The sequence below is a fragment of the Paralichthys olivaceus genome, chromosome 16, assembly GCF_024713975.1.
Source record: "Paralichthys olivaceus isolate ysfri-2021 chromosome 16, ASM2471397v2, whole genome shotgun sequence".
Classification (NCBI taxonomy): Eukaryota; Metazoa; Chordata; class Actinopteri; order Pleuronectiformes; family Paralichthyidae; genus Paralichthys; species Paralichthys olivaceus.
The window spans coordinates 17,208,225-17,230,294 of NC_091108.1; the positions used below are offsets into that span (position 1 = coordinate 17,208,225).

The 22,070-nt window shown below is 39.9% G+C and overlaps 1 protein-coding gene across 2 annotated transcripts; it reads left to right on the plus strand.

The window, feature by feature from the left end:
• Positions 1–676: 676 nt before the first annotated feature.
• Positions 677–22,070, plus strand: sugt1 (SGT1 homolog, MIS12 kinetochore complex assembly cochaperone). Of its 2 annotated transcripts, none has more exons than XM_020113637.2 (13): positions 677–830; positions 919–967; positions 1,660–1,750; positions 2,084–2,153; positions 3,901–3,971; positions 6,011–6,064; positions 7,416–7,444; positions 7,670–7,692; positions 8,001–8,097; positions 9,487–9,594; positions 19,101–19,191; positions 20,340–20,512; positions 21,284–22,070. In XM_020113637.2, exons 1-13 carry the CDS (start codon positions 817–819, stop codon positions 21,383–21,385), a joined length of 972 nt encoding a protein of 323 aa, XP_019969196.1. In that variant the 5' UTR covers positions 677–816; the 3' UTR covers positions 21,386–22,070. The 2 variants fall into 2 exon arrangements, with proteins under 2 accessions (XP_019969196.1, XP_019969203.1); XM_020113644.2 differs by having other exon boundaries at positions 696–830; positions 922–967.

Consider the following 22,070-nt stretch of genomic DNA (forward strand, 5'->3'; position numbering starts at 1 on the left):
TTATACAACATGATGCATTGTTATGGGGGGAAAGGCTCAGGATTAAAATAGGGTTATATTTGCAACATCATTAAAAAAGATGCCCATATATTATTAGAACAAATAATCCAGTAGTTTGAGATTTACAATTAATAAGAATCTGACATTACAATATTTTTTGCTTTAATACAAATAATCCAATATGTTAATATCTACAACCAATAAGACACTGACATGCTAATTTCCTTTAATTCAACTAATAAAATAATGTTATATTTACAATTAGTAATGATTAAAGATACGGTATGACAGTTATTTTCATTGCTTCAATTAAAAAATGAAGTTATTGAATAATTTATAATTGCAATTGATTTTGATTTATTGTTTGCAATAAATTTGTATTTATTTTATAGAAATAACACAATAGTTTAATATTTAAAGTTAAGATAAGACATGGAAATTGTCTTAGTAGAGGTGTTTTTAATTGTTTAATAATTTAAATAATACTTGCTGTGAATAGAAAAAGGTGTAAAATTAAATTGCAAAAGCTTACTATTATGTTTCATCGCGAGGTGTTAACGAAGCAGCTGGATACTTCTCCACCACTGACTGTGAAAAGTTGAGTTTATCAGTGAAATAAAACCAAGTGTATATTTACGTCTTTAGAGCTGTGTCGCCTCACCGACTCCTCCAGGCCGATAGGGGGCGCAGTGGCGGTGGGCGCAGTGTACAGTCGGATGTTGACAGGCCCGCTGCTCGGCTCCAGCCATCACGTTTCCAGCTGCCTCCTCACCGAGAACTTTCCGTGACTACAGAGACTCTGTCCGCGGCAAACTCATGGCGGCCGAACGGCAAGTTAAAGCGAACCCCCCGGGTCGTTTTTAAAGTACACTTGTTTCCATTCTGCTGTTTAACGGTTGCTCTTTATTTCCGCTTTAGCAGCTTCCCCGATAGCTTCATTGACGACGACCCACAGAAAGCTCTGGAGGTAAACACAGCAGTTAGCTAACAAACACACGCCACACGCTGTTTAACTCGACACGTGCCGCCTCTTTCCAGCTGTAGCTCCAATGTTAACTTTGTCTGACGAGTTGTTTCTGTGTAAAGGGAATTACGTGTGGTGTTGGTGACACATCTCTGGCGTTAGCATAGGTTTTCCACTGTTACTCGCCTTCAAAGTTAGCTAACGTTTCCTTTTAGCATCACTTTGCAAGTACAAAACGGGGCATCGTTAGCTATATCTGGCACATCTGTAACACAGTAGCTTTGTTTTACTTTGCCTTTGAAAAGCCAACATTTCCAAGTCATGAGAAAATTTCACAAGCACATTTTAGACATGTCAGCAGATTGTAATAGAATCATTAACCATTGTACTGTTTAGATATTGTTTTATAAGGCAATATTTTGAATACACTCCTTTAAATGACTCCTGTATGGACAGCATTACACTTAGCATCTCATGTCAGGTTGTACATTACTCACCCATCAGTGCCTCTGAATCACCTCTTCCACTTTGGTATTTTCCAAATCGATCTCATGAATAATACAGAATTGCAGAGAGAGCAGACAACCATGTCACTTCTATGTCATTTGCTACATGTTACTTTTCTACCACTAAAACAAGTGTTTCTAAATTTGCACAGAACTCTGTCAATTTAAACACCATGTCTTTTCTCCTAGGAATTGAATGAGGCCTTGCAGGGAGATCCTGACAACGCTGAGTGGTTTTGCCAGCGTGCTTATGCCCACACCCTTCTCAAAAACTACAGCTGTAAGCCTACATACTACATGAATTTAAAAATGACTTTGCATGATTATACTTGCTTGCGAGACATGTGAATTTTTCTAAAATATTATGATATAATGTGCTAACATTTTGTTATTCATACAACCAGGAGTATTTATCTCCTCAGACTTAATAAACTGCTCATTAGACTGTGTGATCCAGATTGGAGAAGATAGTAATGTTGGTTAGAGTAATGAGTTGAGTAATCTTGTATTAGTTTGTGTTTACTTGTTGAATATTCGTATTCTAAATGACATAATATATATATATATATACACACACTGTATGGTAAAAACGTATTTTCCTTTTGTTTGACAGGTGCGGCTGATGATGCCAAAAAAGCACAACAGCTAAAACCCAGCCTTCCTCTGGCGTTCATGCGAACAGGGTGTGTACTGCTACATGATAAAGAAAGTGGAATTGTTTAAAAGTTACAGTATGATGCTACTAACACCTAATTTTGCACAATCATTTCCGATATGAAAGTGAATCAGGTTTTTCCTGTTGGTTTAGTTTGAAGCTGTGTCACTGATGTTAATTGTCCCCTGACATCTATGATTTTGAAATTCTGACTGATGAATTGGATGAATGTTAAATTAAGACAAAGTTCTTATTCTTGGTGATTTAAATATCTGTTTGCTGCTGTCCATCCTCGTTTTTCTTAGATTTTTAAAAAAACTTTTAGATACTTTTGGTTTGGCCTAATATGTCAAGCAGCCCAGCTATGTCAAAGGGCACACTCATGACCTTGTGCTCTCCCATGGCTTTTGTGTGGGCAATGTGAACCTGTTCAATTTTGCAGTCCCAGATCATAACGCAGTGCTCTTCCAGGGAGGCTCAGTGTTTTTACCATTGCACAAATATATTCAATTCTATAGCACCTGTCAGAAATTGAAAGCAGAAACCGTATTCTCTGCCATGGTTAAATGAAAAAGTGAGGAACCTCAAAAGACAATGTAGGAAGGCTGAGCGGAAATGGAAGAACAACAGACTCAGTGTTTCACTTGCCTCTTTAAACCACCTGATGCTCACCTATCATTGTATTGTAAGTAATTTTAGACCCATTTCCAAGCTTCAATTTTTATGGAAATTATTAGAAAAAAATAGTTTTTTCCCAACTGTTTTCTTTTATGAGCACAAATCAAATTTTGGTGAAATTTCAGTCTGGCTTTCGTTGTCTACATAGCACTGAGAGTGCTCTGATCATAGTCAAATGATTTACGGCTTGCTCTCAGACTGTTTCCTTTGATACAATAGACCATAATGTCGTGAACAGCTTTTCTAAAAAAATGTTGTCAGTATTAGAGCTGTGATGCTGGATTGGTTTATCTCCTATCTGTCTAGCAGGTCCTTTTCAGTAATGCTGGGAGATGCTTCCTCTTCTTGTGTGCATACTCTTTTGCGGGTTACCACAGAGGTCTATTTTGACTCCTCTGTTGTTTACCATCTATATGCTGCCCCCTGAGGCAAATCATATGTAGCTATGGCATTGACATCAATTGCTACACAGGCGATATGCAGCTTTATGTCCCGCTACAGCCTTGCTCCACTGATGTTTCTTGCATTATGTCCTGCCTTACTGACATTAGTAATTGGATGACCAAAATCTTTTTACAATTAAATGACTCCAAAGTCATCATAATTATCTGCCCTGGCCCCAGTAGAAGAGACATTAACAGTCGCTCTAGTCTGGGTGACTTATCTAATAAGCTCCATAAAGAGGCCTGCAATCTAGGTGTTATTTTAGATTCTGAATTGTTCAATGCTCAGATGAACAAAGTGCAGCAGTCCTGCTTTGTCCAACTGAGACCGTTAAAGAAGATCACGTCTTTCCTGTCTTCTGCAGACTTAGAAAAGGTCATCTACGCTTTTATTTCTACCAGCTTGACTATTGCAATGCACTTTATTCTGGTATCAATAAACGAAATAATTCAAAACGTTGCTGCTAGGTGTGTAACACGCACAACGAGAAGGGATTACATTACGCCAATCCTTGCTGCCCTTCACTTACCTGTGACCTATAGAATTGATTTTAAGATGTTTTCCTGCTTGTTTTTAAAGCCCTAAATGGCCAGGCATTTATCATGTTCTTCTTTCCATCTAGTGTTTAACATGTTCTTCTGTCCCAACTGCAGAATAGCAGAGTACTACCTGAACCACTATGAGTCGGCACAAGAAGCCTTCACTCAGGGACACCAACTCGATGGTGAGTTAAGCCTGATTTGGCCTGATCTCAAAACTTCTTTCCTTTTATATGGCAGGTATATTTAAAGTGTTTTAAATGATACCTCAAATAATTTGTAAAGTTTTGTAACTATACTAAATAGTTATGCGATATCAAAATGCATGTATCACAACATTTTTACGTTATTACCATTTTATTCAAGACTAACCTAACTGAACCAAAATGAAGAAAAAAAACAAACATAAGAAATTGTTGATGGTTAGAACAGATATCCAATCACTTCACATTGCATGAGGACTCTTCCTCAACCATCATATTTTCATATCAGGTATCTTTTTGTTTTGTGCCATTTTTTACATTTTTGTTTGAATTTCTTTTTAATTAGATTTTAAATACTGGGCTTTTGTGAAAAATGATATTGTCACTGATATTCTGTGTCATTGTTAAGATGTTTGACAGTAGCAGCAGTAAATCTTCAAAGTGAAGACAATCCTTTCCCAAATTGTTTGTTTCTGGTAGCAGTTGGACATTTTTTATATAACTGTCCATTTGGTGTTGTAACAGATGTAGCTGCATGTTTGTAACTGTATGTGACTGATATATTTGACTTTGCCATGACAGATTACAGATGTCAAGTTTGCCTTTTAAGCTGTATGACCTAAATTTACAGCAGCATTTAGGAATATCCACTTTAAACTCCCACTACTTTGGAAAACCACCCTCATCCATGTGTGTTTTTGCGATCCAAGTGAACAGATTTGTAATATTATTTCACGTCTTATGAAAAAAGCTAAAACCAGAAGGGTGCGTAGAGAACATAAAGGTCTGCGAAGGCTAGTGTCATATCTAACCATTTTTAAGTAAGTGAAAAAAAATCTTAGAGATGCCCGTTTATCTGGATCAGGTCAAAAAATTGAATTGGCTCTTCCTTCTTGTGCCCCATCCTTCCAAAAAATGACATTTGTTCAGTAGTTTTTGCATAAACCTGATAACTAACATCATGCTCTCTTTTTATTCTTTTCTCGTTAATTCCTTAAGCATTTTCAATCTGTTTATATGTGATAAGAATGAAAGGAAAACAGCAAATCAGTAAAATTTCTTTCAAGTACAGCCTAATCATATTATCATAAAGGGCCATTTTAGAATCATTTTTGTAGTTGAAGCTGTTACATCACATTGTCCAGTAGGGTCTAAATGAGTTAGTGATTTTGTTTCTTGTTGTGTAATGTCAGTCCACGTGTGATCAATGTTACAAAAGAGATTCTGGGCTTGAAGACCAAAAACAGGGATTCCTCCAAAATGTCACTTAAGGGTATTTTAAAATCATCAACTTGAACATGTACAAGAAAAAGCTGTAGCCACAACCGCATCACTGTCATTGAGGAATTAATTGAATTTAGTGGACATGTTTTATCTTACATATTTATTTTATTATAAACAAGCTCTGTTACAAAAGATGTTTTTTTCTTTCTTGGACTGTATGCCCTACAGGGTCCAAGTATCTTTAAGAAGCAATCAATGAATCTGTGGTCAGATTTAAATCTACCAAAAATAGTTCAAAGTAGGGTTTCAGCTTGGTCTCAAAAAGTAAAACTAAATACATCTGTAATTGATTTTATCAGAATTTCAGGTCATAAAATGTCTTAAATATGTTGAAAAAATATGTAATAGGTCTTAAATTGGTTTCAGTAGGGCTTAATGACATTAACATTATTATAACACTACTCCTGTTGTGCTTTGAATATTACGAGATATGTTTTGCATGCATTGTTGGAAATGTTACTGTTTTTTGTTGTTTTTTTCTCAACAATATGAGATACTAGCACAGTGTTATAAACTAAACAAAACCAATGTTAAACTTATTCTAACTTTATTTTTCTTTTAGTTTTACCTATCCCAAAATGTATGCCCATTTCCTTCCAAGTAATTTCACTTTGGAAAAAAAACCTGTTCAATAATACTGTATTTAAAATGTACATTCATATATATATATATATATATATATATTACCTTGAAACAGAGCAAGAGTAAAAATGTATCTCTTTCTGTATTTTCCACAGTTTCTGACACATCATATGCGATTTGGATCAAGCGTTGTGAGGAGATGATGGGGGGTAAGTGAAACATCTATGTCTGTGTTTTCTCAAACCATATTTGGAGCAGATTGATTTTTAATTCTAAAATTCATGGGGATATTAAACAGTATTTAAAAATTGTATTTAAATGGTTGAATTAATTTATTCAGAATCTTCAAAAGCATTAAATGTTCTTACACAATATTCCCTTCGGCGGCTTTACTTAAAAAAGTTTCAGACTTTCAAGTCTATTCCCATTTATATTCATAAAAATGTATAAACTATTATTGCACTCTAACTCTAATAACATGGTTTTTATGTACATGCTATCAAACATTCAGATAAGCGTACACACACCCATTAATCTACAGTTTGTGCGCATGGAGGTAGCATGTTAACTTAGAGCTGCTTAGTCCAATAAAAGATGCATGCCATGTCTGGGCGGTGTGCTTCTGTTGCTGGTGATGTCTGGGCCCTCTGGATCGTCTCAAGTAAACAAGAGCATGAGTTTTGACAAACACGCTTCACACCCGCGTGCACACGTCCTCCCAGGAGCGGTATGATTCATCAGAGTTAACTTTACTGATGTCTGAAAGCCCCCGATGAGACCCAACCCCTTCTTAAGTCTGCTCAAAGACGGAACGCACGCACGCACACACACACACACACGAAAACCACTTTAAAACTTGAAAGTACCCTAGTTGCATTTGCTTACACTCACACCAGGAGAAGCCGTTGTTTCTTCTGGTGACAGTATGTTTACTACCAACATGAACACACACTGCACCTGGATATTCCATCACATGTGGCACCCTGCTTGTATCAAAACACACAGAGACACACTCACAGTCGCACAGCCACCTCACCATTTCAATCGCAACCTCATTAAGACAACATTAACACACCTCCTATCATCACCTCTCTTCTTTCTCTCTCTGTATACTCTCATTCTATTTCTCTCTGCTCTCTCTCTCTCTCCCTCTCTCTCTCTCTCTCACTGCTCTCTGTCTGCTCTCTCTGTGTATTCTCGTTCTATTTCTCTGCTCTCTCTCTCTTTCTCTCTGTGTTTGTAATGAAAGCAGTGAATAATATATGATAGCATGCTGGTAAACGGTGATCAGATTTGCTTGGTCTCACAGGGCTTATAATGGGCGTGGATGGACCAGCAAACAAACTGGTGGCAAGGCATTGAGATTGTGTCTTTGTGTGTGTGTGTTTGTCAATGTCAATGAGGCCCCTGTGTGCTTTTGTTCATCTTATGACAGATGGCTCAAACGTTGTGTTCTTATAGTTTGTAATAATCATATTTAATTGACTAGACTTTGGTTCAAATGTTGTATGAAATGCATCCACCTGCACTACATTCAATCTCTTCTCGCTGTCCCTCCAGATTGGACACAGAACGGCAGCGAAAGCAGGGTGAGTTTCTCTGCACAGCCACCTGGGGGCAATGTTGCTCTCGGCATTAATAGCCAGCATCAGCCTTGAGTGAATGCTCCAGCTTTGAAGAAGAAATCTCTACCAATCTGCTTTTATGTTTTTTTTTTTTACTCATTTGTGTCCTTGTTGTTTCATCCCTCTGTCTCATCACGGCGTCTTCCTCTCTAATTGTCATCCTGTCTCGGGTGCTGAATGACCCTGCAGACACCGGCGGTTCCACCTGTCAAGTAAGTATATAATTGTAAATATTCCTTATCCAGGCATCAGTTTTATGTCTTTACTGTGCCTTTATTATGCCAGCTCAATATTTAACCAAGCCACAGTGTGTCAAAGCAGCCTCACTCCATATACGTGTGTAAATAAATTGTGCATAGACAATACACACTTAACAACAAGCTGCTCTTTGATCATTTAATTTTCTGTGATTCTAGATTGTAATGATCACATCAGTCGTGGAAATAAGATGGACTGTCATATCAGTACACTGTGTGTAATTCACACTTTTTTATGGCTTATATGTGTGTGTTTCTTGCAGACATGACTGGTACCAAACAGAATCTCAAGTCATTGTCACAGTCATGGCGAAGAATGTACCCAAGGACGGTGTGTGTGTCAACTTCATGGAAAAAGAGGTACAAGCACATGTTAAATGTAGGAGTGTGTGTGTGTGTGTGTGTGTGTGTGTGTGTGTGTGTGTGTGTGTGTGTGTGTGTGTGAGTGTGTGAGTGTGTGAGTGAGAGATACAGAGATGGGTTGGCTCTTGGGTGTTTCCTCAGGGGGGCCCATTAGGTGGGTCTCTTACACATACCCGCACCCGCTCCCCACGGATCCAACTATGCCTCCAGTGGTGCCTTGTTAACATTGCCCCCAAAGTACAGATCTAAGAACAATTTACCCTCCCCAGCTTCTCCAACCTCCTAATTGTCTATAGATAAAAGGCATAACTGATCTAGGATCAGCCATTGAGCCCTCCGGGGACAACATCTTTCTTTCTCTTTTTCTCTTTTCCTTTTAGTCTTTCCATTCCTCTTTCCTGCTCTCAGAGGGGTAACTGCAGGGCACCCGAGGGAGCAGCTTTGTCTTTCCTAATAGAATAACAAACTGAGTTTACCCCATTTCAGAAGTAATAGTTCACTCGCTCTGAATCACACAGTCACTTGTTAAGCTACCAGCTTGCTGCGAAGTACAAATAAGTTCATATATTTTTTACAAGGTCAGTTTATACAAAAAAGTAAAGATGAAAAGCAGTGGTTCCAGTTATTTTCCCTTGTGGCTGAGTATGCAGCATCTGTATACCTACAGACGGCGCAGAAACTCAACTAGAAATGAATATTAAGGGTTTAATAGCTTTGTAGAATTGCCCAAAAGCTACTTCATATAACTCTCTAAGCTTTTATCCTCGATGAAGTAAAGTTTTGCATTACTTTGGCCCAAAATCAGAAAGTTCCACTTTCAGAGAAGTGGTGGGCGTTAAATCGCACTTGGATTTAGGTTGGAGTGATGAGGTGTTTGTCCAAAAAGACAAAATAAAACAACACAGTATGTTTTTTTATGTGGACTCAGCATGTGCCAGATGATGGGTGTGTAAGCAGTGAGGATCTGGGCCACAGCCAAGCCCATGTCCCTCTAAACCAACATCCCCTCCCTCCCACACACACACACACACACACCCACCCAGTCTCAGTGAGTGACAGGCTGTCAGCGTTGTGACCTGCTGATAACTGGTCACACTGGCTGAAGGGGACAGAACACGGATACTCTTGCCTGTCACACACCGCCACATCAGATCATTGTTCACATGCTGACAAAATATATTGGTGCCACAGTTAAAGATCTAGGGTTGTTATTTTTTTAATCTAATCTAAGATTTATAAAAATGATCTGAAAGGATGAGTTACTTCATTTTCCTGCTATTGTCTCATATGAAACTGTTTTGTATGTGTTCATCGTTCCTCACTTCTAAACGTAATGGTAATCAGCGAGGGCTATTGACTAATAACTGGGATTTTTGGTGTCCTCAGCTCAATATCATGATTCAGTTGGCATCAGGGGAGAACTACAACTTTCACCTCAACCTGCTGCACCCCATCGTCCCTCAACAGAGCAACTTCAAGATCCTCACCACCAAGGTACCACACCCATCCTGTTCAGTCATCTTTATCAGAGCTTAATGTGCCACCTTCAAATCAAAGGGGATGCACTATTTAGGAATAAAATGTTGATATTAGCATTTATGATTTTACTTTCTGGCATAGATTGTCAGGGACTTGACATATTTACTGAGACAGAAGTCATGCTCATGAAGCAGAATCTAACACCATTTGTCAGAGCTACATGTTTTCAAAAGCACCAGTTATGTAAAAATGTGTTGTGATGTGTGTTCTTTGACGCTGGAGCATAAAGAACAAAACAAGCCAGCTGTTGTCCTTAATGGGATCATGTTTTAATCTCAGGGCGTATTCACCCCGGAAAGTCCAAACCAAGGTTCATGTCTTTTTTTCTTTTCTTTTTTTTTTTTACATTATTTACATTTGATCTGGTTAGTTTTGGTTTCACATTGTAATTTAGGTAGTGCCCTAGACTTACTTGGGCTGAGTCTACCTATACTTGACATTGATTGGCTTTGATTTGAATTCCCCAACATTTTTGAATGAAGTCCATTTATAAAGAAGTTATCTTTTTATTTGAATGAATAATTAATGAGCCAGTTCACTTCGTTAATTTCACTGCCATTATAATATCATCACTGCCAGAATCACCAACTTCAGGTACAGTGCTCGACACTAGTCCAAAATGAAACGTCCTCCTCGTACAAACATTATACAGGTATTTCCTTGGGGCAGACACAGGGATCATACACCTGCCCCACAATGCCCCCAAAAATGTGATATTGCAAATTAACCAAACCATGGTTTAGTTTGATCTGGACTTAGAGTTCTATTGCTCTAACAAAAGTTTAGTCTCTTGGTCCAGACCATTGTCTGAGCCACCTTTCAAACTTGTTATTTTGGTTCAGACCCAACTCAAAAGTCTGAAGCTCTTTTATTAAATAACATTGGTGGCAGCATCATCATTAAACCATTCCTGGAGTCCTTGAGTGTGAGGCCATGTAAGAAGAAGTCAGAAAACATTATACTTCCTCTGGTTCTGTCATGAATTTACCAACCTGCTTCTCACATGCAGTAGTATCAGATCTTTTTCTCAGCAGCGAACTCAAAAATGTATTTGTTTACCACTTAAACAATGTCTCTCAGTCAGCATGAACAGACAAGGAAAAAACATCTTTAGGTCATGGAAACACTTTGGCTCAAGTTTTTGAAAGTCAATGAAAGGTCATTGGATCAGATCAGAATCAGTGGACGTAGCTTTGACTATTAAACATGTCAGGGAACATTTTTATGTCACTATAAAGAAAATATGATGTAGTAATGATGTAGTAATGTCGCACACTGGAGAAGCGCAGGCACTTTTTTGCTTCTCAAGTGCAGAGCATCAAATGTCAGATAACAATAAAAAAGGCAAAGAAGAAAATGATGCAGAGTTTAAGCAGCTCACTGAAATTGTGACTGATCATTACTTGGGTTACCACTCTGAGATTAACATCTTAATCTCTTCAATAATTTAAAGCCTTTTAAAATAGGCTGTCACCACCTATAATTCCTTAATGCTGGTAAAGCTCGCTGTAGCTGGAATCAAAATGAGAAAATCCAATCTTGCTGCATACAGACCAGCTCCTGTAGAGACATTAGCACAGTTCATCTGAGCAGCTAACCGGAGATTCATGCATGTGTACAAATCCTCCCTCCTACACACACATCTATTAGTGCTGTAGTTGCTGCGAGTTCGTCAGCACTGTTTAAAATGATTATGGGCCTAATGAGTAGGTAGGGTAGTTTTTACTATCGACTAATTAGTGTGTATTGTAGAGAATGTGGGCTAATGAGTGTGCTGGCTGAATGTGTGCTGATTCAGGGTTTAGACCCACTGTCAGGTTGTAGCCTGTGGATCAAGAGGCAGGTTTTAGTGTGAGTCGTGTTGATTGTTGTTTTAGTCATCAAGGGGAGGGATTTGTTTTTTAGGGCACTAATCTACCTGGCCTTGCCGATACAGCACAACTTAAATCTTTTCTTTCTTTCCTGGGATCCTGTTTATACATAGAAACTTATTCTAAGTGACAGTTGTGGACAATCTTTCCAGAGTTTATGAAGAGAGCATCTTCAGGAGCAAACCTATTACACCCTGTTGTAAGAAGTAAAAAAAAAAAAAATCAATTAATTAGATTGGAATCTGTGCAAAGCTATGTGTATGTCATACTCAAATACAGGGCTTGGTTATGTATTAAGAATCAATCAAGGTCTGTGTCAGGACAGATTCATTATCTGTTATGCGGTTTTTAAATCCAGTTTTTGATACTTTTTAACTCAACACAGGCCACATTTACGCAGAACATAGCATTCTTGCTGCAGTACTCAATAAATTAGGAGCCCTCTCTATGTATATTTAGCAGCTTATTATGCAGTCAAGTCCTGGACTGATCCACAGATGCAGTTTGAGGATTTTGCCTCAAGAAAATAATGATAATGAATTGATCTTCACTCTCAAACCTTTACTTCAACCCAACCACAACTCCATGCAAAAGAAAAACAGTATTATTGCTAGAAATGCACAAAATGTTAATAGGCCACATACACTTTGTAGAGGAGTTGAATAGTGGTTTTACTATTCAACCCAGAAAGGAACTACCTTGGACTGAACCACACTGTTCATTGTGTTTTAAACACAAGTTTCAAACTGAGAAATATCGAACCCCAACCAGGCCAACAAACACAAAGTCTGCCCCAATTTCACAGCTGCTTGCTATTGACAAGTTAATTTAGTTTAGTTTATTTACACGTTGTCGAAACAAAACATTGTGTCTTACCTAAGAAATTTAGCAGCTATTTTTCCAGCTAATCAACTCTTTATTTTAATGGTGCCCACTTGCTGTCAAGGTGGCTGATGAAAAATGCAGTTTATTTAGAATCAGTTTTGTTGTGTCTAGCATTATATAAGATACTTGTGCATGAGTGACAGGCAAAATCCAGAGGTAGTCCGGACCCATTTCTCCAGACATAAACAGATAAAATTATTTTATTTTTAGGATTAAGGGTGTTTTCACTCCTAACTTGTTTGGTTTGGACCTACACACAGTGTAGGTGCGAAATGTCCAGACCAAAAGACATGGTCTCGGTCTGGATTAAACGGAACCGAAGATAATTTTATATATATATAGTTCATAGTTCAATTGCAGGAGGTTGACACAGCTTCAAAGAATAAAGAAGAATCATTGAATGCTCAAAGAACTGCAGTCTTCACCTCCGATGATATAATGTTTGGACTAAGAGAAACAAACTAGTGTGAAGCACTTCACCTGAAGTTGGAGATGCTGGTGGTAATACCATAGTGAAACTACAGTGGCAACAAAATTAATTGGTTAATTAATTTCCTCCATTCAAACTGAAAGACTATTACCTGCTGAATTGACAACACACCAACATCAGATGCCCGCCTGTCTGCAAACCAATAAATGTCCAATATAGGTAAACACAAGCCATAAATGTGAAATAACCAAATCTTAAGAGCACTCCCTGAATTGCAATGTCAAACCAAATCAGACTTCCAGTTTTGAAAACTCCCCAACTTTAAAAAAAATTAACAAATGTACTACCTTTATTTTTTACCCAAAACAAACCATCCCCCACAAAACCTCTGACAGCTGCACTGATATTTATTTTAATTTATTTTACAGCAAGGTTTTAGGGGAATGAAGTCACAGCACGTTGTCACGTAGTGCTGGAATTCCAGAGTTGTGAAAAGATGTTGAGAAATTTGATTAGTTGCCTTTAGTCTGTATTGTATGCATTATATCCACTGGCTCCGCTGTGCCGAGCAGAGACTGACCTGCACAGAAACGGCCCCCTCTCAAAAAACACTCACTCACTTTCTCACTTTTCCATGGCAACAGCAGACACTGCATACCAGAGGTGCACGTGGGTTGCAGCTTAAACAAGGGCTCAGTCTTTGAGAGACCACAGCTGAAGATGGTCTTAGACTCCCTCTTATCTCTCTACACTCACTGTCTGTTCTCTCTTCACCTCATTTACCTTCTTTGTATATGTTTTGTCAATCTCCTCATGCCCCCTCACTGACACACACGCACACACCTTCAGTCTTTGTCTGTTTTAGGCTGATACAAACACGGACACACACACACACACACACACACACACTTCAAGGATAACGAGAGAGTGTGCTCAGCCCTCCTCCTCTCCCACAAAGCCCTGACTGTTCCCTGGTCCACTAGGTTCCTTGGGTACACATGGGCCCTGCACACACATACACACATATAACACGAAGCTCATAAGTCCTTATTGGTAAATATAACATTCAAAGTCAGAACAGCATAAAAGGTCCTCACTCATAATAAACTACAGGTGAAATTCATTCACCACAATGTAAGAGACCCCAACACACTGAGTGGCTCTCTCGCTTTGTGTCTCATTTACATTTTTTGGAGGCGTTTCATTTTCCCGAAGCCAAGCAGCCACTGGGGAGAAAAAACATTCAAATGAACAACAGCATCAGCAAATCAAGTTTCTCCAGATTGGCATGCATCCCTAATGAACGTTTCGGAAAAAAAACTGCATTGCCCTCGGAGCTGTTGATTCCCAACCAATGTCAGTCTGTCTGTCTCTGTAATAGCCTGCCCTGCACTCTTCGCTCCACAATGTTTACGCTTCATCTCCTCGCTGTCTTTAAAGACAACTTAGCAGGGGAAGGCTAAGCTGGTCATGAGCGTGCACGATCGTACACACTAACACACACACAAATACAGAGGCTAAACAGTAATCTTTCAACACACTTGTGCCATTTAACCAAAGTATTTGCTGTGTATGTGTGTGCGTGAGTGTCGTCTGTAGCACATTATCTTCAGTGCGACCTCCTCCTGTCCTCCGCCATGACAGACATTCCAACCGCAGGGGTCAACGCGACAACGGGGAGCCAATTACACACCAGTGTGTTTGATCAGAACAGACGGCTGACACAAACACACACACACTCAGTCTCATCCACACACACTTTCACACACAATTTCGTATCCGGGCTCGCTCGTCCATTCAGTTCGAAACTCATCTCTTTTCGGCAAATAGCTAAAGTGGCGTCTCCCCTCTTTAATTTCCATGCCTGTCAACGTCTAAGAATGTTTATATTTATTTCATTTATGCGCCTTTTTTCAAGTTTGTTTTGAAATCCACAGGGATCTGGAAAAAGAGGGAAAGGATGCTGGGTGAGGAGTCATGGCAGTGAGGGGGGGGGGGGGGTGATGGTTACAAACACATGTGACAAGCAACACAGGAACCCAGTGCCCCTCTGTAAATAGTGTGTGTGTGTCTGTGTGTCTGTGTGTCTGTGTGTGTAGTATTCTATAGTTCAGCCCCTGGGGTCCTGTGGGTGGTGGCCCCTGTGTGTGGCTCTGCTGTCACATCCCTTTACGAGCCATCGCTTCGCCTGTCACACACACAGAAACGCATGCAGAGAGACACACACACGGCGCCTGGCCTGCCATGTCCCTTAAAAGCCAGGAAACACAGATGTGGCAGCAGATTAATGTTGTATGGCCCAGGAGCACGCATAGAAGCACACACACACACTTTGACACACACAAAGGGCATCGGCTTGAGCTCTGCTGCACTTAGCTCTACAAAAAAAGATTCCTGACAATAAACGGCACCTGCAGCACTGGCTGGTATTTTTTGTTAAGTTGCTAACAATTAATTTTCCTGGTCTGTAGTGGTTGGTCCTGTCCTGCTCCCAGACTTTGTCTCAGCCATAAACTTTCTATCATTATGAACAAATCCAATAAAAACAGTCCAACGGGCGCATGATTTGCTGCCGTGTTACAAGCCTCATTAAAACCAAAAACTCGACCAGCTCTCCTTCTTTGATAACTGGACTGAAGATAATTTTAGAATTTATATCAGAATATGAAACTGTATCCACAGGGGTAAAGATGAATATTGACCACATGATTAAAAAAGACTTAAGATCTCAAGAAATCTAAGATAACTTAATAAGAATTACAGGCTCTGCTGTAAAAGCTATATTAGACTGAACTCCAATTAGCAGTATTTTCCAGACATATCTGGTAAATTAACACTTTGATACCTGCTGAAGTCTTAAAAGCACGAGGCCCCTCACAGAGCTCAAAAGATCTTGGCCCAGATTTAAGGTGCATATGTCAAAATAATTAAAATGACTTTGTATTCCACAGCTGATGAGCAGGTGGATCGCCATAGAAACACTGTCTCATACAAACGAATACTGTGTATGTCATGACATCTGAGAAAACTCTTCTTTTCATCAATCTTTGCAGGCCAATCCAAAAAGTTTGCCTCATAACAATCAAAAACCCATGCTGTCCAAGGTCTACTTAGGCAACTGGACTTGCTTGTGTTTCTTGAAGAGGCTTCTTCTAGAACTGGAGAAGCCTCTTCACAGAAAGAAAGACCTAGGTATTTTATTTTTCTAAACTATGGCAGCATGTTGAAAGGATTTTAAAGAAATTATTATATATTACTAGGGTGTTTTTTTTAGTTTTGAAGTTTCCATTTCAGTGTTTTATCCTGTTACTGTACTGTTTAAAACTTCAAAGGTCGTCTGTGTCTGCAATTTAACAGCTTTTAAATGGAAGAAATGGTTCTGTCTTGATTTATTTATTTGTGTTCTTTTTCAAAAAATGTTTTAAATGTGTGTGTGTGTATATATATATATATGCACTGGTATCAGATTGGTTCAGTCCAGGTATCAGAACTGGAACATCTCTCTTGACAAAGAAAAGCATCAAACTTTCACACTGAGAAGCTGAAACCAGAGAATACTTACTATTGTTACTTGACTAACACATTTAATCATCAAACTAGTTGCCTATTATTATTCATTTTCTGTGGATTAACTAATCTTTGCAGCTCTGCAGAGTAAATCACTGCTCCATCATAGTTGCTTAATTTATCGTTAATAGGCTAAAAACAACAGAAAGTGAACTGATATTAGCCGTTTATTTTATCATCACTGTAAACTCTGTTCTCGCAATTTGCAGCGCAAACACAAACGAAAAAAATCAAGCTCATCATGATTGAATGTTTCTCGGTGAAATCCCACGAATTTTGAGCTTCTCGTCTTACATTTCCATCTACACAGGCTTGCACTATTTTTATTTTTATTACAGAGCCAGATATTTTGTTACTCGTCATTTGTATTGATGATTCAGCCAGGAGGGTTTGATACAGATGCTTTTGAAGAGCTCTAACAGTCTGAGCAGAAAACGAACAGGGAGGTAAAGGTTACCTCCAGATTCCTGGTAGCTCAAAATAACTCCTTCAACCTCGACTCTACAGGGGTTGACTAATATGACCCACGTTTGAAGCAGTGTGTGTGATGGTAGTTACTTTAAAACCAAACACTTCTTTCATGTCATGGTTTCCATTTACTCCCAGTATGTAGAATATATACGTATTTCACAAAAAAGATTTGCCAAACTACATTTAAAGGCAGACTGAAATGCCAGCCATCATAAAGTAGGTTGAGATGCAAAGTGTTATTTAACAGCGCACATTTTCACACAGTCTCTCCTTAAAGACATACATAGTGTTCCATAGCATGTTCACACACACTAAAGCCATTTTCAGATATGAACTCTGGAAAAAATCCGGACAAAGGGGTCCAGACTACGTCCCTCTCACATATGAAAATGCAGCAGGGGTTTTTCTGGTCAGACGTGTTCACAACATGACAGAAATCTCCAGAGGGTTCAGGTGTGGGGGTAACGCAGCATACAGGAGGCAGGATATAAAATATAAATTATGCTGTGGAGATCACTTGTTTATGTTTAAAGCATATCAACACTGGCGTCAGCTCTTATCACCAAACCTCTAGAAGCTTGTCGTCTTTACAAGTTGACATCTTCATTTGAGTCTTCTGCTTGATATTTCTATATATCCTTTTTTTTTTATTTCAGTTTTGCATCTAATGCGTTTGACACCTCATCAACACACCCACTCGCATGTGGTCATTATCCAGAGGTTTTACTGGATAATGCAGGAGCAACAGCAACTGACTTGGAAATGTACCTTCTCACATACAGCTCCTCTGAATATTTTCAGGAGATTAAGTTCAGTGCGTGTCTGAAAGCAGCTAAAGTGACTTAGTAGCTGTGTGAAGAATAGAAACTGTGAGGTTGAGAAAACAACCTTTCTTACTGTATAAACTCTTTACCTCTGGATCACAGCATTAAGTGAGAATGTGATATTTAGCTTCAGAAAGCTGCTCGACGATCTGACATGTACTCTGATACACACCTTGTCTGTGTCTGCAAGTATTAAAGACATGGTCTACTATAACAATTGCCCTTGCAGTAAAATATCTGTTGCAGCTCTTGTAAGAATACAAACTTCAATTTTGAATTCAGAAAGCGAAATGTTAAATGAACACACGGAATCTCATTCTGTGCACACAAAAAATGTTATACGACGCACTCTTTTGAAGGATTCGAGCAGCAACCTGTATTCTCAGCGGAGATCTTCTTTTTTTAGCTCCCCAGTCCTTCGCAGGTGAGCCAAAAAAAAGTTAATTTCGGACACTGCACAGATGCCTGGCTGTGCACGGGGACCTTTGTGGGGCAGAAAGCGCTGACACATACCAAAGCGATCTATCAGAGCGCTGCCACTCGCACTAGCTCATCACCCTCGCTGGGGGAAGGCAGCAGCGATCATGCTGTCTTATTTCCCTCAATCTGCTCCCCTCACTCATGCTCCTCTTGCTGCCAGTCAGCCTCTCTGCCTGTTCGTCTCTAACCTTGTCTACCTCTTAGTTCTCCTTCTCTTCTGGCACCCTCATAAATGAATAATCACATCGCCCAGCAGAGCAGAAATGTTCCTTAATTGCACCGACATAACCAGTGCTGGCTTTCATATCAAGCACAGGCATACACACATGCACACACACTATTAATGGGTGGAAGGGGGTAATGTGTGTGTGTGAGGGGGGGGGGGCCCACATAGTGCTGCAGCTCGCGTGTCTCGCTGGTATGTGCCCTGTCAGCGCAGCTCAGTGTTAAAAGTGTGTCCGTGTCCTTCCTCCACTCATTGTTTTCCTCCTCTCCCACGTTCTCCCGGTGTAATGATTTGGATCAGATGCTGCTGTGTGGAATTAGGATCCCCCCACCACCCTCACCCTCCTCTCCTCTCGCTCCCGCTGTCTCTCACACTGCCCCTCTGGCTGACAGGCATCTCGTTAGTGCACTATGTCTGTCAGTGAGGTTTGAGATTGAGCTGTGCCCCCGCATATCCCCGATGTCTCTCTCTCGCTCTCTCTCTCTCTCTCACACACAAACACACAGACACTTACGAGGGCTGAGTTGACGGCAGCTCTGAACAGTCGCTCGCTTTCTTTGGCCTCAATAATAATCAGATGTCCTGTACTTTTAAGATGTCACTTTAATGGAAGCATTATTTTCTCGCACCAAAGCAGGCCATTTTGTTAAACATTGTTATCTTCCTTGTTCCCTCTCTTTCCCTCACTCCCCGTCTCCTCTTGTCAGGTGGAGATCAAGATGAAGAAGACAGACGCCATCAGATGGGAGAAGCTGGAGGGAGAAGGACAGGAGTCCAACATCAAACACTTCAATCCGAGTCAGTCCACGGCTTCGGCATTTATGCACCTTCCCCCAGCTTTCCTCCTGCCTGCGCTCTCATCACTCCGTCGCTCCCTCTTTCACTCAACCTCCTCTTATTCCTCTCTCTCTCACTCTCCCTGCAAAGATCAATATAAGCGCCTGTGTTTGTCTGTTCGGCACTAAAATGAGAGTGGGCAGTCGAGCCCTGCTAGAGTCTTTCATTAGTCTGACTGCAAAAGTAGGCAGGAAGAGCGAAAGGTATGACAGCGAAATATGAGTCAGTTTTTTCAGCCCACACATTCCTATTACTGACAGGATTAATTACTTATGTAAGTGTGTGGAGTAAAAGTTAAGTGGGCAGCCAAACTGTCCTCTCTGCACCCGGCTCACCCTCTAGGACGCCCTGTTCATAAGGGGCCTTCTTATAACTTAGGCCAGTGTTACATTTAAATTTGATATCTGACTTTGTGGGATCACTTTACTGTTTGTGTCCGCACTTGGCCTGAATTCGTCTGTTGCTGTATTTATGTAAATCTGTGTCTGGATTACATTTCTGGCTCTCCATCTCTTGTTAGGATTATAGTGGGCGTATTGCGTCCATAAAAAAAAAAAAAAATAGACTTCAAATCACATTGTGATCCATCGCCATCTGAGTCAGACGATTCTGTAGCAAATTGAGTAAAACCCTGTCTCATGGTGAGGAGATGATGAAATTTAAAGTATATATTAAAACCTGAACTGTTTCTTATAGCAATAACACATTTGTTGTAGTTCTAATAGGAATGCCGCTCAGCGTCTTTCAAATCTTTGATGCTGCCTTAAAGCTAGGGTTGGTAATCCTGAAAAAGCTAGGAAGAGCGTCCTACACTTTGAAAAAATGCAACTAACACATCCCTGCCCCCCCATCGTCCCTCTTATCAAAACTGCACCCCAAAACACATGAACATGCACTGCCTGACAACTGCTAGAAACCAATTTATCCATGTTAGTGACAGACAAATACACAAACCAATCACTACTTTAGGACTGAAAGAAAAAATTATTGGTTGTTTTTTTGCAGTCCTGCGAGGGCCACAGACCCCAACTGTTTTCTTCTTACCAACCCTACCTTTACATAAACATGTATACTGTACCAGTTTAAACACTGTTTCCCTTTTCCATCAGATCAGTACCCGACATCATCCCACTACGCCCACAAATGGGACAAGATGGTGGTTGACATCAGTGAGGAGGAGAAAAGCGAGAATCTGGAGGGAGACGCGGCGCTCAACAAGCTCTTCCAGCAGATCTACTCAGATGGTTCAGACGAGGTCAAGCGAGCCATGAACAAGTCCTTTGTAAGTTTTAATCTAAAGTATTCAGGTACCCACAGTTTCCATCAGAGTTTTTACACTTAATGAACCAGCTGCTTTCAGACACAAACTGAAGTCTGGACACATTTCTTTTCCCTTTAGTTTTTTCCAAGAATCATGTTTCCTCAAACTCCACAACAGAGTGTACAAATACAGTTAGAGTTACCTCAATTATATGAATTGGAAAAATACTGTTGTTAAATTAAACTATACACAGAGCTGTTTATTTTATATCTGTGTAATCCACAAAGTAATATGTCACATGCAGCGTGGACTGATGCAGCAGTGACTGTTTGTCTAGTTAATGAGCTTCCGTTGGAGTGCTTTTATTTATTCGTGTGGAAGGATGCGTAACGTTGTGTGATTGCAGTTAAATTTTGATTGGTCTGAATCAGCATTCTGTTATTAACCTGTGACATTATGGATTTGCTGTAATTTCCTGAAGCTGACAGTTTTTAATATTCACATCAAGTAGTCAGCTCCATTTGGTTTAAATAACCCAGAGCTGAAGACCTTTAGGAGAATAAAGGTCATCTCATATGGAGACGAGCACTTGAATTTTTTGACTTTTCAGCTTATTATGGGAAAAGAGGAAAATTAAAAAGAGGTCCGAAAAGAAATCAACCTTGACCATCAATACTTATGGAAAGTTGGTGCAGAGGACTAATCTAAACCCTGAGCAGAGAAGGTGTTGCATCACTACTAATGTAATGACGGACTGTTCCATTTCTCTCTCTCTGTGTCCTCCCTGGGCAGATGGAGTCAGGTGGTACAGTCCTGAGTACCAACTGGAAAGACGTGGGCAAGAGAAAAGTGGACGTGAACCCACCAGACGATGCTGAGTTCAAGAAGTACTGAGCTCTTCTCAAGCCCTTCCCCCTTCCACCATTTTTTTTGTTAGGCGATATCTTTCTTCACGTTTGTCCATCTGAGCTCCAGCGAGCGTCCCTCTCCTGCAGCCTCTGAGGCTGTCCACATCTTCCCCTAAGTTACGTTGTTGCTCTGGCGCCCCGCCTGAGTGCAGGGACCCTCAGTGTTCCCACTTTTACTCGCCCAAACCACACATGGCCTACTGTTTTCAGGAGCTGACAACCAGAGGGAGTCAGTTAATTAGAATAATCTGTTGAACGGATTGATTTCCATTATCTGATTTTTAAAGGCCAATGGACTCAAAAGGGAAGTAAGGTCTGATTTAAAATGTGACTGACTGACCTGAAACGCTCATATTCATCCATCAGACCCTCATTTTCTCTCCTAGTTTTGTCACAACGCCTGAAGCCTTTTGTGTTCGGAAGCCTTTATGACTCTATTATCAGCACTCGTATAACAGTGTAAAAGAACCATTTGAGATGTTTAACTGACAACAATGAATTAATTTCTTGGCTTATACAGTTTTCTTCTGTGTACACTCTGTATAAAATCAACAGCAATACTACACTGCAAACAGACTAATCTGGAATCTGTGTGACTTGTCAGCCAGTGGCTTTGCACCCGTCGTTCCCAACTTCAGTGTAAATAAAAGATTTGTTGTTTGGCTCCCAAA

Coding starts and splice junctions, on each gene's coding strand:
- sugt1 (XM_020113637.2), top strand. Junction 3,972..6,010: donor TCAGGGACACCAACTCGATG/GTGAGTTAAGCC, acceptor TATTTTCCACAG/TTTCTGACACATCATATGCG. Junction 9,595..19,100: donor TCAAGATCCTCACCACCAAG/GTACCACACCCA, acceptor TCCTCTTGTCAG/GTGGAGATCAAGATGAAGAA.